The sequence below is a fragment of the Phyllopteryx taeniolatus genome, chromosome 2, assembly GCF_024500385.1.
Source record: "Phyllopteryx taeniolatus isolate TA_2022b chromosome 2, UOR_Ptae_1.2, whole genome shotgun sequence".
In the NCBI taxonomy this organism is placed as follows: domain Eukaryota; kingdom Metazoa; phylum Chordata; class Actinopteri; order Syngnathiformes; family Syngnathidae; genus Phyllopteryx; species Phyllopteryx taeniolatus.
In genome coordinates this window covers 31,508,755-31,527,661 of record NC_084503.1, presented here as the reverse complement: position 1 = coordinate 31,527,661, position 18,907 = coordinate 31,508,755, and the positions used below count along the sequence as shown (strand labels likewise).

Here is an 18,907-nt window from a genome sequence, read left to right as displayed (position 1 = left end):
TCCATAGGTGTGAATGTGAGTGTGAATAGTTGTTTGTTTGTATGTGCCGTGCGATTGGCTGGCAACCAGTCACAGGGTGTACACCGCCTCTCTCCCTGAGTCAGCTGGGATAGACTCCCGCGACCATAGTGAGGATAAGCGGTACGGAAAATGGATGGATGGGTGAACTATCAGATGCTCAGGCCATTGTGAACGAGTGCACCTCTTCTAGTGTACGAAATGAAGCAAAAACCCTCAGTACCTCTATGGTGATATGATAGTTGATCATCTGGCCTGGATTGATGTGGAAAACTCATAGTTTGTAGTGTGGATTTGAAATATATAGCGTGTGACATCAGTCCTGGAACCTCGTATGTGTTGTTTGAGTCGTGCATTATTTCTGGCTGAAGATCAATACTCCATCCATTTGGGTCAGTTTCATTGTTTTTCTTTCACGATTCTTTAGCTGTCTGCTAGTGTCTTCACAAGGCACTACTAGCTCCTGTGTGCAAGATGGGACCAACTGTTTTCTGCTAGACCGCTGATTGAATCGTTTTATTGGGTTGTTACCTCATGTTGCTGGTCAGCTAGCTTTAAGCAGCTCTGTTTTCAGTCTTGTGCTTGTAATAGTCTAACAAGCAAAGTGACAGGAGGAAGTATTAAAAGCAGCTTTATTCGTTTCTGGAAGGAGGAAATTCAATTTCCATTCTGTTATACAGTATTTTAAAGTGTCCCTCCATCCCTGTTTGCTTGCTTTTGCCTCACAAGTGAGTTGATATTTGCAAGAGAAATGCTAGAAAGTGTGCAGTCATGCATGCAAATGAAGCAGTGTGACGCATGACTCTTGTCGTAGAAGAGTTTTGCAAGGCAGTTTGACCGAGCCAAGCTGGAGTTTTTCCACAGGCTGTATCCTGCCATGAACCTTTTGTCTTTTTCCCTTGTAGCATGGCGGGCTATATCCAGTCTGTGACATAACATAGAGTAACCTCGGCCATCTTGGCCAGCTCCCACCGCAAACCACACTGTGTTGCCCCGAGTCCTTGTTGGTATGCTGCTGAGGTAGCTCACTGGATTTTGTCTTTTCCGTGTTGACAGCTAAAAGCTCCTGTGGCTCAGCAGCTCTTTTTTTTGTGTTTTGGGTTTTGCAGTGATGGCCGCGAGCGGCTGGAAGCGCAAGGAGTCATCCAGGACAAGATCACAGTGTGTGCCACCGAGGACTCCTACCAGATGACGCGTGAGAGGATGTCTCAGGTGGAGAAGGACAGCTGGAGCCGCTCCGCCATCGAGATAAAACCCGGAGCCACACATCCCAGTAAGTAGTCACCTCGATTGGGTGTCTTGCAACTCGAAGGTTGTGGGTTTAAGTCCAGCCCCGTAAGAAACAGGCCACCTTAAAAGTCATGGTTGGTATTTGAATGTTCTCCCCATGTTTGTGTGTTTTCCCCGAGCCACATTCTAAAAGCATGTTAGGTTAATTGAACACTAAATTGTCCATAGGTGTGAATTTCCCTTCTACGAGTGGAACTTCTTGTTTGTCTATATGTTCTCTGTGATGGCTGGCAACAAGCCCCGGGTACCCCGTCTCTCCCCCCAAGTCAACTGGGATAGGCTCCAGCTGATGGAAATGTAATGTACCAAATTTACAATGTGGTCTTTCTCAGTGGTTCACTTACATCTCCTTGCTTATTGGAGTGCGTGGGCAAAGTGAAAAAGGTTTGTGGTCTACAGAAATTCTATGCTATGCTAAATATAAAGCGGCCAGAAATCCACCTCACATCCAGTAAGGTTGAAATGCTAGATGGAGGATTAGGCACATGCATACATCTATGGCTTCAAGACGTTTTGGGGATTTAATGCCTGGCTCGAAGTCAGTTTGTATTTTACACATATATTGTAAAGGAATTCAAACGCCGTCAATCTAAAAATTTTATTAGGACTCAATTTGTCAGAATTTCAGTTGTTTTTCTTTACTACGCTTATCAGTAATCACATTCCATCCATCCATTTTCTACCGCTTAACCGAGGTCGGGTCGCGGGGGCAGTAGCTTTAGCAGGGACGCCCAGACTTCCCTTTCCCCAGCCACTTCATCCTGCTCTTCCGAGGGGATCCCGAGGCGTTCCCAGGCCAGCCGAAAGGCCAGCTCCGCCATCATTCCAGTCCCCAAGAAACCTGCTATCTCGAGTCTAAATGACTACAGGCCTGCATCAGCACTGGGGCGCCCCAAGGTTTTGTCCTCTCTTCCCTCTCTACACAAACGACTGCACCTCAGCGCACCCGACTGTCAAACTCCTGAAGTTTGCAGATGACACCACTGTCATCGGCCTCATCAAGGACGGTGACGAGTCTGCATATCGACAGGAAGTGGAGCGGCTGGAGCTGTGGTGCAACCGACACAACCTGGAGCTGAACACGCTCAAGACTGTAGAGATGATCGTGGACTTCAGGAGGCATCCTTTGCCACAGCTGCCCCTCACGTTGTCCAGCTGCCTTGTGTCAACCGTCGAGACCTTCAAGTTCCTGGGAATTACAGTCTCTCAGGACCTGAAGTGGGCGACCAACATCAACTCCGTCCTCAAAAAGGCCCAGCAAAGGTTATACTTCCTGCGGGTTCTGAGAACGCACGGCCTGCCACAGGAGCTACTGAGGCAGTTCTACACAGCGGTCTACACATTGCAATCAACTTCTTCAACACCTAACCTACAATTCCATGACAACATGCTGGCAATTTTTTGACTTGAGTTCGTTGTCACATTTCTGTGGGGCCAATTATATATTACTCGTGCACTCACTGTAGTTGTCTTGCCACGCTGCACTATTTGCATATCTGTTGTTGACCAATACTGGCCACTCATGCCAGAGTACCATCTGCTCCATTTGCACACTGATTAAGGAGTAGCTGCAACATTTGCACAATCAACATTGTCCCAGATTATCGCACTACTCGTCACTTTAAACTGCATACATTCCTTGAAGTCTCGGCGCCCTTTGCACAATGGTCATTGCACCGGACTATTGCAATATTAGTCATTCGAACTGCTCTAAGTGCTAGAGGACTCTGCAACTTTTTGCACAATTGTCAAAAAAATAATAATAATGTACCGGCATTACCAGATAACTGGCAACCCTTTACTGCTCAGTGACTGTTTTTTTTTTTGTCAATGTCTTTATGTCTCAAAAGTCTGTTGTCGTACTAGAGCGGCTCCAACTACCGGAGACAAATTCCTTGTGTGTTTTTTGGACATACTTGGCAAATAAAGATGATTCTGATTCTGATACTTATTGCTCGGCGCCTGTACATTGGTGTTTACCCCGGTGGACGAGAGGGTAGCCTCCATCCGCCTTCGGGTGGGGGGACGGGTCCTGACTGTTGTTTGTGCCTATGCACCAAACAGCAGTTCAGAGTACCCACCCTTTTTGGAGTCCTTGGATGGGGTGCTGGAGAGCGCTCCCTTCTGGGGACTCCATCGTTCTGCTGGGGGACTTCAATGCTCTCGTGGGCAATGAGAGTGAGACCTGGAATGGCGTGATTGGGAGGAACCCCCCCCCCCCCCCCCGATCAGAACCCGAGCGGTGTTCTGTTATTGGACTTCTGTGCTCATCATGGATTGTCCATAACGAACACCATGTTCAAGCATCAGGGTGTCCACACGTGCACTTGGCACCAGGACACCCTTGGTCGCAGTTCGATGATTGACTTTGTGGTCGTGTCATCGGACTTGCGGCCGCATGTCTTGGACACTCGGGTGAAGAGAGGGGCGGAGCTGTCAACTGATCACCACCTGGTGGTGAGTTGGCCGGTCCGACGTGGCAGGCCCAAACATATTGTGTGGGTCTGCTGGGAACCTCTGGCAGAATCCCCTGTCAGAAGGAGTTTCAACTCCCACTTCCGACAGATCTTTGCTCATGTTCCAGGGGAGGCGGGGGACATCGAGTCCGAGTGGACCATGTTCCGCGCCTCCATTGCTGAGGCGGCCGACCGGAGCTGTGGCCGTAAGGTGGTCGGTGCCTGTCGTGGCGGAAATCACCGAACCTGTTGGTGCACACCAACGGTGAGGGATGCCGTCAAGCTGAAGAAGGAGTCCTATCGGGCTTTTTTGGCCTGTGGGACTCCTGAGGCAGCTGATGGGTACCGGCTGGCCAAGCGGAATGCAGCTTTGGTGGTCGCTGAAGCAAAAACTCGGGTATGGGAGGAGTTCGGTGAGACCATGGAGAAAGACTTCCGGACGGCTTTGAGGAAATTCTGGTCCACCATCCGGCGTCTCAGGAGAGGAAAGCAGTGCACCACCAACACTGTGTATAGCTGTGTAATCACATTGTGTTTTGATATTACATTTCCAACATTTTTAAGCAATTGCTTGCCAGTGAAATTTCTTTGCTCGCATCTGGCTTTGGAAAGAAGGAAAAAACACCCAAAGTGGTCCACGATGACATTTAAACCACGTCTGTCTTTAAACTATTGTTGCAGATGCAAAAGATCCAAATGACATCATAAGCCAGTTCTTTCCTGTTTTTAAGACGATAGGAGCATAACTCCCTTTGTTTTTTGCATACATTAAAAAATGCCATTTTTAGTGGGATTACTCTCCTCTTAACGCACATTGACTTTTCACATTTTATCAGCTGTTAAGAATCATGAACATCATGCAACATATAAATGAAGCATCCACTTGCCAGCTTCTTTTCTCCTATTTTATTTCTTTTCAGCGCTTGCTGCAGTTACGCAATATTGTTTCCTGGCAGGATTGTAAGACCCCCATGTCACTGCCGAGCTCCAAACTCTTGCTCAAATTCTGGATACGTTTGACTAAATTTAACCCTTTTTTAAGGTGAAGATGCAAATGATAAAGCCTTCAATAGATGTGCTGTGTATTTCCCTTTTATCTTTAGGACATGCGCGCTCATTATGAAGCATGTCATACCTAAAGAAGAGGCACATGGTTGTGCAAACGTCTCGTACTATCATTGATGTATCATGTTTCACAAATGATTTATGGCTGAAATTACTGATAACATTGCAACACAAATTAAAGCCTCTGCTGTGACCTTCAAAGTGCAGATTAATGTGTAATAGGATTAGCAAGGGGAGGTAACTCTCACCCATGCCCTAACATACCCCTCAACTGTCTGCTCAAGTGATCATTTTTACCTGGAAATGGCTTGCGTGCACTTTCGAGACTATTATTTCGGGGGAAGTCATCACGGAGACAGTACGGCCTCATGATAATCAGGTAGTTTTGTCTTGTCTGACATATTTGTATGCTTCTCCTGGATGTATTAAAATGTGTACTATATTTGATGCTTGCCCTTTTTTCTACATATTTTTTTTTACATAATTTAAAATATGAATATATAATTAGCTACGTCCTTGGCGAACAAAATTAAACAGGCTTCATGTTAGTACAATAACATATTCAAACAGATACTGCATACATTTTCTAACTAATTTCACAAAGACATCTGAATCTTCACCGTGAAAAAAAAACGGAAAAACATATTTAGTCATCTCATTCATTTGAGATCATTTGAATGTGAATTGGCTATGTTACTAGAGTATGAAATGAACCTTTTACAGTACAGAACTTTAAAGGCCAAACACAATTCCGGATGATGGTTCACCTATGATTTGTTTCAATTTCAATACAAATCACAGAAATACTATTCCAGAGTCAAACTATTGCAATTATAATAACCTTTATTAAATGTGCAGGCAATGTTTTGGGTATTATTTAAACATTTTGAACTGTCATATAAATCCAGAACTAAATTAACTACTAAAAAGACTATATAAGGCTTGAATTAAATAAATTACTCATCCTTTTTAGACAAGATAGAAGCTTAGCTGAGGTTGGCCTCTGAAGACAAGTCAACTTGATTCTTATTTTATTTATTTTATGTTGAATGGCCACTTCAGCCATCTTGTAGTGAGCAGCGAGGACAGAGGTTACCATTATGTTGCAAGTGCCATTTTCATTTTTATTGTCATCATCACACTTTGCCCCTTTTTCCTTCACTATTGCCCTTTCTGTGGGGGCGTCACACAAAACATAATAGCCAAAGGAAAATAAAAACACACTACAGAGTGAATATTTAGATGTCCAAATTGTACACAACTTTGTTTACTTTAACATAGATATGCATTGTAATTGCAGCTGTTGAGTACCGTGTAAGTCGTGAAGCTCATTATAGTATATCCTCCAGTGATTAAACAGGCTCATTTGTATTTTTTCTTCAGGTAAAAGCATCAAGAGCCATAAGAGGCCGCCCATTGTGTCTACATCGGACAGCGGCTTCTGGAAACCTCCTGTACTCAGCCGGTGGAGCAGCAGTTTGCCCTCGGCCCACCAAAAGCCCCTCTGGGAGCGCATCATTCACCTGCTAGCTCTCAAGACCTACAGGAAGCCGGAGCTTCTGCTGTGGCTGGAGAGAGAGCGGGTCTGTGCCAAGGACAAGGCAGAGCTTAGTGCCATATTGGAGGAGGTATGAGGAAGCACATGTACTCACTGAACACTTGCACAATCGAATGAGATCACAAACAGGAGTTGTATAAACAAATTTCTTTTTAAGGTTTGTTGTAGAAAAATTCATTTAAAAAAGCAAAATTCGTATATTATAAGGATTAATTAAACATATACGTTCCAGGAGGTCTATTTCTAACATAATTTCTGTATTAAAAATCTTTTTTATGATGATATCAGGGATATCATCTTGTTTGATGTGCATCCCGCAAAAGTAAAACTTTATCAATCTGCATCCATAGACGACCAGCATTGCTTACATGCGTGTGCGCGTGCGTGCCCGCGCTGGTCCTGAACAAGTTCAATGAAGGAAAGTTCATGAACTTGGTCATAATTTTGGCGAACTTGAATTGAACTTAGTTCATTTCTGCCTAATGAAAGTATTTGAGAAAATGCTCATTCTTCCGTCGAAGAACGGTTTTCGAATGAAAGTTCATTTTCATTCACAAGTACCAGGTTTTGTTGGGTATTTCCAGGAAAAACCCATCTGAACACACTATACTGTATCTGAGCCTTCATATGTCTGCAGATAAACGCCGTATTTGGCAAGAGATTCAGTGCAGCCACGGCTGCCATTCATGGCAGGCACGTCGCGGCTTTGTGGGAATGTCAGGTGCATTCAGGTACACTTCGTAAATGGGAGTGAATTTGTTCTATTTTCATTTGCTTGATCTTAAACATTAAAGTGGGGAAACTATGCAAAAATACAAGAATTTGCAAATACCAATACTTTTTTTCATGGCATCATGTCTGCACACAGTGGCTGTGGGCATTGATTTACTTGCCTAGGGTGTGGGGGTTTGGTGGGGAGGCCATTATTTGTGTGCCTTTTTTTAATTTTTATTTTGTTTATATATATATGAGATTAACAATAGTATTCAAATGTACCTCAAGCGAAACTGGAGTTTAAACCACGATAGAAAGGACAAATGCAAAAAGCATCAAGACTTGAGGCAGACTGAATGGAACAATTGAGAAAATATGGTAGTTCGATGGTTTTACACAGACTTACGTTCCCGTGTTTGCGTCTAATTGGGTCAATGCTGTACTTATCTCTGCAGACGTGTTTGTTTTGGGGATAGGACGTTTTGTCTGCAGCCCATAAAGATTATAATCTCTGACACAGAGAGTCTCACCCCATTAAGGACAAGTTTCAAGTCTGTGTGAAGAAGAAATCCCGAGAGTATCATTAGAATGAATACAATGAGGGTATCACTTAAGACTACAGTGGACAAGTGTGGGATACAAAATGAGACTGGAAATGAAACATAATGGAGGCCGGTTGTGTTTAATGGTATAAAACCAGAAAACTAAAGCTTAGCTGCAAGCTTGAGATGTAGCTTGTATTTCAGGTGGCAAAAGTGAACCCCAAAGACAGCAGCTATCTCCTGAAAGACAACTTCTACAAGTACGTGCGGCGGGACTGGCCCAGCTACAGTGAGGAGGAGCGACAGCTCGTTACCAGGTTATTGTCAAGGTGTGTTTGATTGACAGCCATTAAGTGCCTGCTATTGTAATACACAGCAACCAATATCATGTTTTATGTGTCGCCTAAAGAAATGAGCATTACAGGAGGTCCTCACTTTACGATGGAGTTCCATTCCTACGGTGGCGGCGTAACCTCATTTTGTATGTATGTCAGAATTTGCCGTAGTCTATCACTAACCTACACAAATGGCGTAGTAAAGTTATACAGGAATTGGAGTAAGGGTCCTTCCCCAGAATGTTCCCATTTCCCAAGTTGGAAGCGTACTTTAAATCTTGGCAAGGTGAAAAATTAAGTTGAAAGCATATTTAATGTCTTTGCGAGTTGATGACTTAATATTCAGGTATGAGTAATCCAACCCTTGATTTATTTAATGAATTGATTAAAAAGTATTTTAAGACTTGTTGATTATAAGGAGACATATTATGCTTTTTTTCACAATTTAAAGTCGTTCCCAGGTGTCCTAATAATGTCTTTTGACATATTTTCATCAAAGTACACCAAGGATCACGAATTATGGCACGCATAACACAATTTATTTTTGGCTTGCTGAAATTAGCCCACCAGCCTTCTTCCCACTGGGGCGGGCTACACGCTGGGCAAGAGGGGGCACGGCTCCCTCAAACAAACACTGTGCCCCAGCAACTCAAATCTGCACATGGTGCCCCAACTCCTCCGCTTCATGCTGTGATCAGCTGTCTGCAGTGAGACTGCAGAAACGACCAGTCATTTTTTAAGGAAATGTTAATCTTTATAATTTAAGTGCCTTAAACATTTAATAATATTGTATGCAAATGTATAATGTTGTTTGAGGAGTTTAATTTACATGATTTGCGCCATGTGGCGATCGTCAAGTTAGTGTCAGTACGCCACCGGAAGTGGTGTGATTTTGAGTTCCAAAATAAGAGTCAAACCGGAAGCGCTATGTTGTTTACGTGAATGTTGCTGGCTTAACATCGTATTGCTAGATTTGCTTTGTAAAGTCTACTCATTGATCCTGTTATGTGCCCTTCTCTATTTGTTCTGTTTTTGTCCTTCTTTCTTAGAAAACCACATCCACACACCCACACTACTACACATAAGCACAAAGAGACAGGAATTGTATTCATGGGAAAACTGAAGTAAAGGAGAAAAAGTCACACAAAATTTGTATTAGCAAGTATTTTGCTGGGTGCCATGGAGAAGGTTAATGTATTCAATTCGGGTACCTTAAGCATTCTTTAGTTTTGTGCTTATTTGTGTATTGCTGTTCTTCATGCTCTCCGGTTCACCTGATTTGTGCATGGGTGGTAAAGTCACGGCGGCACGGTGGACGACTGGTTAGAGCGTCAGCCTCACAGTTCTGAGGACCGGGGTTCAATCCCTGGCCCCGCCTGTGTGGAGTTTGCATGTTCTCCCCGTGCCTGCGTGGGTTTTCTACGGGCACTCCGGTTTCCTCCCACATCCCAAAAACATGCATTAATTGTAGACTCTAAATTGCCTGTAGGTGTGACTGTGAGTGCGAATGGTTGTTTGTTTGTTTGTGCCCTGCGATTAGCTGGCAACCAGTTCAGGGTGTACCCCGCCTCCTGCCTGATGATAGCTGGGATTGGCTCCAGCACGCCCGCGACCCTAGTGAGGAGAAGCGGCTCAGAAAATGGATGGATGGATGGATGGTAAAGTCACAGTTGCTGGAGAAGCAAAGCTTGCGATGCAGTTGGTAGAAGATATTGTGTGTACAGGATTATAAATTTGTTCGGCTGTGTGCTTTAATGGCATATGCGTAATGACACAGTAACAGTGCCCTGTGAACAATAGTCTTTAACTGTGGCGGTGCTGGCTTTAAAAGCGAACTGTGCGAAACACCTAGGTAGCCTCCCTACATGACGCCACCCCTGTCGATGGTCAACGATTTTTCATCGTTCACTATTGCTCCAAATACTATATATTCATTGCTCCAATTACTATATATTAAAGTGAACGTAGTTAAGTAGGGAAAGATGCCGCGTAGCAATCGCTAAGATAGCATCACAATAAATAATGATAATCAATAATAAATTTAAAAAAATATGCTGTTACATGAAGCCCCCTTAACATTTCTGCATGCCCTCACAAGTATGCATACCTAGAACCAGCCCTGCTTCCCGCTCCACATAATGCTGGGCCAGTGGATAGTATGTATTTTGTTACCATGACCACTAGGAAGCGGGGGGCGCCGGGAGTGACTGCCCTGAGAACCCCACCTTTCCATCATGGAGGCAACACCAAGCTGCCAAATTACACCGGTAAATTGCTGCGTGGAACCGTCCCGTATATGTGGTGCAGCGAACACGTCACCAAATACAAATACGCCCCACATCTGCTTCTACAATAATTTATCGGGCAATCAAGTATGTGCCACCTATCATAAGCAAACTCTGTGAGTCAACACCAATCAAAACTAAATGGAGCTCCACTTTGCTTTTGGCTTTGTAGTGTTTCAGACAGTGTAGTCTGGCCGTCGCTAAAAAGTGAAAGTGGCTCTGGATTATCAGTCAGCCTCGCTGACATGTCATGGGTGGAGAAACTCTGTGGAGGGGGATTTCTATGTAAATGCAGTACAGCTTGCTCACAGACACATTTTCAGAAATGGGCAGCTTATAAAAGATTCACTTGGTTGTTTCATTTCACATTTGATGTGTGGACAGGCACTCCAGAAACCCAACCATGTGTATACCAGCAAAGTACATTTTCCCTATATGTCCCCTTTTAAAATCAGTCTGTTGTACCACAGAAACATATAGACACACAGCTACAGTGTTCCCCCGCTATATCTTGCAGTTTATCATTCGTGTCCCTGCTATATCACATTATAGTAATATAGCGGATCGGGAGATAAGGACAAGGCTGGACCGTGAATAGCGAAAATCCACAGATAATTGACGTCCATTACATTGTGGAGAGGAGGGATGTTTCTAAAGTCACAACGTGCTTGAATAAGCGGGAATAAACTGCCAATAAGCATTTTCCGGGTTGGTTCCCCCCTTTCCCCAAAAAAGAAAAAAATAATATGGAAAAAAATGTAATGTATTTATTTATTTTTATTATGAAAAGGTGCCAGTGCCAAACCGTGAGTATGCGGGGGTCCACTGTATACTGTAAATGTTTTCTGGAGTTGTTGCAGTATGAGCGTGTGGACGGTCCTTTGTCTTCCAATGCGGTTCTGTCATGTATATTGTTCTCCATCTTTTTTTGTCGGTTTTCAGGAAGTTGCAGCCTTATATGGCTGGCCATTCGAGGAATACTCAAGCCAATGGATCAATCGTGAAGCACTCCGAGGATAGAGCACTACATAACAGCTTGGCAAAGAACCCAGTGGTGGTGAGTAGTCAAAGATTACTTTTGCTGTGTTAGGTTTGATCTAATCGATCGATTTGATTATCTGACTCGTGCCTCTGTTGATCTTCCAGAAACGCCCCATGCCTACAGACTGTCTACAAGCACTAGCTACAAAGAGACAAAGAGAAAATGATCTCAAGACACAACAGCCGCCAGCTATAAACAGACTCTTAAACAATAAAGGAGCACCTGTCATTGCACCTCCTAGTTTCCACACCAAACCTGATTTCCAAGGGACTAATAACACCATAGGAGGCCACCAGCACAGCTCTCCTCTAGAACACAAAGTGTCGAGCACCTTTGACATATCAGAGACCGATCAGCACAGAACCAAAGCAATGAGCCACGAGCCACCTCGAGCCGTCTTGGAATGCACTCTGCCGCAGAGGAAGAAGAAATCCAAAAAGCACAAAGACAAGGAGCGGGAAAGGTTAAAAGACCACCAGGACAAAATGTGGTCAGAGGACAGTGAGGACCTCAAGCACAACAAGGACAAACTTAAGCGTAAGGCCCTTTTTTAAAAAATAAATAAATAATAATTACTAAATTTCAAGCTCACTGGCCACAACATTAAGAACACCTGCATAATCTGAGTTCCAATACAAAAGCTTGATACAAGTCCTGCATTTGCAAAGATATAAAGGCTATTTTTTTTTTTTGCTATCAGAAAAGTATTAATTTTAAAATATATCATTCATTTTGGGTGGGCGAGTGGTTAGCACGTCTACCTGGAGTTTAGGGTTCAAATCTCTGCTCAGGCGTTCCGGTATAGAGTTTGCATGTTCTCCCCATGCTCGCGTGGGTTTCCTCTGAGTACGCTTCGCTTCCTTATACATTCCAAAGTCATCCTTGTTAGTTTCACTGAAGACCCTTAACTTTCCATAGATGTGAATGTGAATGGCCGTTTGTCTACATGTACCCTGCAATTGGCTGGCAACTAGTCCAGGGTGTATCTCACTTCTCACCCAAAGTCATCTGGGATAAGCTAGAACCCATGCCTGAAATTGAGCAAGAAGCTGTCCGTTTTGGTTTGAAGCAGCCAATTTGGGCGACTTAAGAGCTGGTGCTTTGAGGAACTCTTACTAAGGAAATTGCCTAAATGAGCCCCATATTGACAGATGTGTGACACCTAATTGTCAAGCCATTTTTGCATATAATGTGGGCGGAACATGGCACCAAAGTATGAGGATCAATTTCAGGATTCGCTATAGAAAAGGGTGCGAGGGCCCATTCATCGCTGCTTGTAGTGTTCATTTTATTTATTATGATGGTGTAGAACTGCACTGCATCATACCGAGATGTTTCTTTGGTTAGCTTATGCCTGGATCAGACTACAGGAGAAATTTGTAATCTGAGAAGGAGACTTGGTGGTGGAACCTCAAAGTACAGGAAATCATACAAGGAAAGAGGATGGCTAAGAAGAAGTGGGACACTGAAAGGACTGAGGAGAGGAGAAAGGAATACAAGGAGGCGCAACATAAGGCGAAGATAGAGGTGGCAAAGGCCAAACAAGAGGCATATGATGACATGTATGCCAGGTTGTACACTAAAGAAGGAGAAAAAGATCTATACAGGTTGACCAGACAGAGGGAAAGAGATGGGAAAGATGTGTTACCTCGTGTCAGTAGTGTGCTGGATGGATGGAAAGAATACTTTGAGGATTTGATAAATCAGAGAGAAATGAGAGAAGAAGAGGCAAATGTGGTGAACCAGGAGGTAGCAATCATTAGTAAGGGGGAAATTAGAAAGGCACTAAAGCGGATGAAAAATGGAACGGCAGTTGGTCCTGATGACATTCCTGTGTAGGTATGGAAGCAGGGGAAGAGTGAGGCTACAGGGAGAAGAGATAGCAAGGGTGGAGGACTTTAAATACTTGGGGTCAACCGTCCAGAGCAATGGTGAGTGTGGTCAGGAAGTGAAGAAGCAGGTTGGAACGGGTGGAGGAAGGTGTCAGGTGTGTTATGTGACAGAAGAGTCTCTGCTCGGATGAAGGGCAAAGTTTTGAAAACTGGTGAGGCCAGCCATTATGTATGGATTAGAGGCAGTGGCACTGAAGAGACAACAGGAAGCAGAGCTGGAGGTGGCAGAAATGAAGATGTTGAGGTTCTCTCTAGGAGTGACCAGGTTGGATAAAATTAGAAATGAGCTCATCACGGGGACGGCCAAGGTTAGATGTTTTGGAGACAAAGGTAGAGAGAGCAGACTTCGATGGTTTGGACATGTCCAGAGGAGAGAAAGTTAGTATATTGGTAGAAGGGTGATGAGGATGGAAGTAGTAGCAAATAAGTTGTATTACTACTGTGATCTCATCTAAATAAAATAAAATAAAATAAACAAGCTAGAAATTAAGAAAGTAGCAACAATGCAGTGTTGTACTGTAGTATGAAGTAAATGCACGCACAAATGTGCTGACGCATAGATAGATGTAGTGCAGTGTGAATGCAGGAGATTTTTCTTCACTTTTATACTTAAATACATAAATAAAACCAAATCAAGTATAAATTATTGGATCTAATTTAACATTTTGTGACTGGACACTGTATATATAGTACTTATCAGTCCACCACAAAATAACAATTCAACCACACACCGCTGAGGACCCTAATCAACACAGGTAGCCTCCCAGTGCACTTATCCAGTAAATCTCATAAGCATGGGTGATGGGTGTGTTTGCGCCCCTAAGCTCTGTCTCTGTCTCGCTCTCTGGAGTCCTCGGCCTGTTATGTTCCTGACTCATTCAACAACAACTCTTTAACTCCCTAAAGTGACACCTGCCCTGATGCCTCCCATCTCTGAGCATCTGCGGCTCCACATGGACTTTTTTAAGGGTCGTCTACTGTCAGTTACTTTACTGAATCATGTATTTCATATCTTAATCTACTGTGTCTTGTTGTTGTCTTTTTTTTTTTAGATTGCAACATCACTAATGACATGGACTTGGTTGAGAATGTGTGGTAAGTGTAAACATGTTTTTTCTTGTGATCTTTTACAATTTACGACTGTAACCTGCCACAGGCATGATGAATACTGCATTTCCACCAATAATCAACTGCAGATGGAGTGAGGCATCTTAATAGTTGGGAGGCCTTTTTATGTACAAATGCATTTTGGAAAGAATAAACAATTTTAACAGTGAATTACAATTTTTGTCAAGTGACTCTTGAGATTAGGCAACAACCGAGGCAGACTAAAAAGGTTGAGTGATCACATGCAAGAAGACTCAAATGCAAATTGTTGTCTCCACATAACGAAAGATCATCTTTAATACTATGCAGGGAACTCATTTTTAACATGGAGTAAGATTACACAGTTTATCTGAGTAACGTCCTGCTGTTTTGGTTAGCAACAGAGTTGAAATGGGCTCAGCTGTTCCTCTTTGTGTGAGTGAGCACTGGTGTCTATGAACAGGGATAATTACACTTACTACCCGCTATTTTTCCCTGATGGGAAATGTGAGGCATCTATTTGAGTAAGGTGTTTTTCTTCTTCTCTCAAGTGAACCAGGTTACTAATTGTGGCACAGCATCTACAGGTATTAGTTGAAATATGATATGTTTAGAATGAGCAATGGACGCAGAGCAGCAATTTTGTTCTACGTTTACCAGTTTTAGATGGCAGTGTTTGTTATTGTTAGACATTAATAAAGATAACATTTTAGATTTTCAATTTTTCAATTACATTTTTTGTTCCAATTTAGTATAAATCTGTTGTCTGTTATAATAATATACATGTGTCAGTACAAAAAATATTTGCTCCTTCCAGTATTATTTCAGTAGCGAGTTCTCGTCAGTAATTGTTTCCATTGCTGATTACTAGAACAGGGCGGCACGGTGGACGACTGGCTATCACATCAGCCTCACAGTTCTGAGGACCGGGTTTCAAATCCTGGCCTCGCCTGTGTGGAGTTTCGATGTTCTCCCTGTGCCTTCGTAGTTTTTTTCTGGGTACTCCAGTTTCCTCCCACATCCCCATGCATGGTAGGTTAATTGAAGACTCTAAATTGCCCATATGGGTGAATGTGAGTGCGAATGGTTGTTTGTTTGTCTGTGCCCTGGGATTGTCTGGCGACCAGTTCAGGGTGTACCCCGCCTCCTGCCCGATGATAGCTGGGATAGGCTCTAGCACGTCCGCGACCCTAGTGAGGATAAGCGGTACAGAAAATGGATGGATGGATGGACTTGGCAGAAATGTCTGTTTTAAGGCTGCCATCTTGTGTCACAAAATGGATTTGCAGCATCCAAAGTTAAACTCTTACAAATGAACTAACTGCCTTTTAGTGAGATTAAACCAAACAGGATTTTGTGACGCTCTGCAATAATTCATCTAATTTTGTAATTGTTGGCACACATTGATGTCTATTTGCAGCACGTACGTCAGGATCACAAGTGTTGAGCAACGTCAGCGGTACCAGGAGGATTTCAGTGCCGAGTACGATGAGTACAAAGACCTGCACACCCGAATTGCCACCATCACACACATGTTTGTTCAGCTCGCATCCAAGCTTAAGAGCATGTCGCCCGGAACAAAAGAACACAAGGTGCATCTTCATAAGTGTTCCTAATCACGATGTGGATGTTGATTAATTTTATATAGTTACATTAATATTTACATTGTTTTCTACTCCATGCTAGGTAATGGAAGATCAAATTTTAGAAAAATACAACAAGTATCGAAAGGTAAGACTGTGAGACTATAGTTTGGGTTTATTAAGTCAAATAACATTTATACATGTAGTGCCTTTTTGTGTGTAAAGATACCTTTATTGGGGAGTGGCCTTCATTTGTTAAATTGCAATTTTGCATAAATTTAAGTGTTTCAGTTCCTTAAGAACTATATTTTACGTTTGACACTTTAATTACACTTAATTAAAATAAAGATATAATAAAATATATGTATTATTTAAAATATAATAAAAATGACCTGCTGTTGGAATGTGTCGCAGTTTTTGCTCCGGAATGCTTTGTACTACATTTAGCAGCACTTTTACTTTGAAGTCCCCCAACTTCAGCTTTATAGATTCCATTTCTGTTATCTTGCTGGATCAGGCATAGTTACAGTTTTTAATAGGTTGTCTCTCTCTGTCCACAGAGGTTTCCTGGTTACCAGGAAGAAAAGAAGCGCTGTGAATATCTCCACCAGAAACTGGCATTCATCAAGCAGCTCATCGTGGACTACGACGCCTCTCGGGTGTCCTCGTAGCGTTGGCTCTCCCTCGGATTCAGTGCAACAGGCAGATTTCCGTGAACAGCATCTGTCCAAGAGTTATGGAAATGTTTATAAAAGAACAGGTTTTTTTTTTTCCTCCCCAAAACTGGTCCAAGGAGAGAGACATTATACTCGGCAAAATCATCTAGGCGCATCCACCAGGATCATTGGAAGCCATTTTAATGGGAACCAGAAGAGCCTATTCCAACCTATCAATCCACATCAGAGTTGCCTCCTTTGTAATGTAGCTTGTGCCTCTTTTCTCATTCTGCCGTAGCATTGACATTTTGATATTTTCCATTTTTTTAGGGTGGCGATATACGCTAAATATCATATTTATAGTTACGCAACCTTCCTTTGTATGAATTCAAATGTTTGAAAGCAGCTCATTTTCATTAAGCCCACCCCCGCCCCCTCCCCCTCCATAATGCACTTCTGTTTCTATAAAGTCCTTGGGAGGCCTTCCAAAATAATGAAAACATGATGCAATGATCAAACAAATGCTTACTATATGTTATGAGCATCTTTGGGTTCAATGTCTTTTTGTAACGGTCCTTGAGGTTTTAATCGTTATTAGAATTGCATGGCAGGCTGGAACAAATACTGTCACTGGCCCTGGCCCACCTATGAACTCCAGTATTTAATGAGCACAACCTTTCACTTCCTCACGTAATTGGCTACTGCCTCCGTACAAAGATGTGGAACAAAGTATTTTTCTCTGAACTGCTGATGTATTTTAGGACAGATCATCTTCTGTCCTCTATTACAGGCCTGTGTAGATTAAAGGTCACATGACATTATTGAAGCACTAGGAGAAGGAGCTGAATAACCTTTTCGCCTTTGTAACTCAGTGTGCATTTTCCCCATATTACCCCCGCCCCCATGTCATTGTTGTATAACGTGGAATGGGGGGACAAATTCTGCTTTCACCTACATATGAAATCATTTCCCTGTTGTGTTGTAAGCCATTGTTTGACAAGTATTTTATACGTCACACCAGACTGTCATCTACAAGTGCATCTCATAAATTAGAATATTAACAATTATATGGCAACTCTGCTGCCCTTAAACCCTCGGGTTATAGCCGAAGCTAGCAATTTTTCGTCTTTTTTTTCAATGTTATTATCTGTCTGTTACTTTTGGCTCATCCCTTGAAGGATCTCCACAGTGAGTCACTTGCATGATTTGTTTGGCATAGTTTTTATGTCGGATGACCTTCCACATCCAACCCTTCCATTTTATTTTTTTTATTTTTTTCTGGCAGTAGCAAGGTATTGATTGGGGCACTGGCCAGGAATCGAGCTGTCCGCATGAAAGGCAGCAGCATGTACCACTACGCCATCAGTGCCTACGTTGCTGTTCTGTAAACGCAATTTTACGCCTTCTGAGGTAGTTTCAGAGCTGTAACGTGGCTGTGTGGTGAGATATTAGAACTCTCACTTCTCCTGCCCTGTTGTGTTGAAAGCAATTGTCGCTGCCCGACAAGCGGCCGCAACTGTACGCTTTCACATGGTAATACAGCATCCAGCGTAGATACTGTTGTTAGATGACGTCAGCTCCATTGTCTGGTCTGACAACAACTCTCAACACAAAAGGCCACTTCATTTACAGCTCCACTACTTCCGAAGGCGGAAAATTCTCGCGCCAACCTCATCCTGTAACACGGAATGAACATTACATGGGGAAGACATGGCGGATTTTCCTGGCAGTGTGAAAGGGGCTCGCCACGGGAGCTCACCTTATAATATCCGCTTCTGAGGTTGTTCTCGTTCACGTTTAAAGAACATTCCACAGTTGGACAATGGTTCAAGACTTTTACAAGACTGCAGAGCATTATGGTACTGTGCTTGACACTTGTGAATAACGTCACGTATTTACTCTAAGTCCAAACATTTGATTCACTTATATGCACAGACAATGACTGAATGGATCAAATAGCAATGGTTGGTTCAGGGAATAATGAAGCCATATTGGTAAATAAAATAAAAGCATGCATTTGCTGCATATTGCAGTACTTTTTGGGCTTTCTTATTGTTTTCTTCCAGGAATTAACCAGTACCTTAGCTGCAAGTTGGTGACATTTTCTGTCGTGCTTGCCCTCATTAGGGTCGCAGGTGAGCTGGAACCGATCCCGTAGCTGTATTTGGGCGAGAGGCAGCGTACATCCTGGACTGGTCACCAGTCAATCGCAAAGTAAAGTAGCAGTTAAAGTAATCTGTCATTTTTAAATAGCTTTACTGGCTTGGTTTAAACAGTTACCTGACATAATGACAGGAACTTATTTTATCATAGTGGGTGAGCCAAAAGTAGGTAGTTACTGATTTTAATTTTATTGTATTACATTTACACTTACAATACAATAAA

The 18,907-nt window shown here is 42.9% G+C and overlaps 1 protein-coding gene across 2 annotated transcripts in view; it reads left to right on the top strand.

Moving 5' to 3' along the window:
• Nucleotides 1–18,547, top strand: part of LOC133474235 (RNA polymerase II elongation factor ELL2-like) — a 37,448-nt gene extending 18,901 nt beyond the window's left edge. Inside the window, exons 1-10 of one of the 2 annotated variants that reach the window (XM_061765717.1) lie at nucleotides 903–1,038; nucleotides 1,128–1,291; nucleotides 6,213–6,457; nucleotides 7,848–7,972; nucleotides 11,206–11,320; nucleotides 11,410–11,842; nucleotides 14,250–14,292; nucleotides 15,704–15,875; nucleotides 15,970–16,014; nucleotides 16,427–18,547. In XM_061765717.1, coding sequence (XP_061621701.1) covers nucleotides 1,028–1,038; nucleotides 1,128–1,291; nucleotides 6,213–6,457; nucleotides 7,848–7,972; nucleotides 11,206–11,320; nucleotides 11,410–11,842; nucleotides 14,250–14,292; nucleotides 15,704–15,875; nucleotides 15,970–16,014; nucleotides 16,427–16,537 — 1,464 coding nt within the window. In that variant the 5' untranslated portion in view covers nucleotides 903–1,027 and the 3' untranslated portion in view covers nucleotides 16,538–18,547. Of the gene's footprint in view, nucleotides 1–902; nucleotides 1,039–1,127; nucleotides 1,292–6,212; nucleotides 6,458–7,847; nucleotides 7,973–11,205; nucleotides 11,321–11,409; nucleotides 11,843–14,249; nucleotides 14,293–15,703; nucleotides 15,876–15,969; nucleotides 16,015–16,426 lie in introns of those variants that run through there. The other variant, XM_061765715.1, reaches the window with a different exon arrangement.
• Nucleotides 18,548–18,907: the final 360 nt, after the last annotated feature.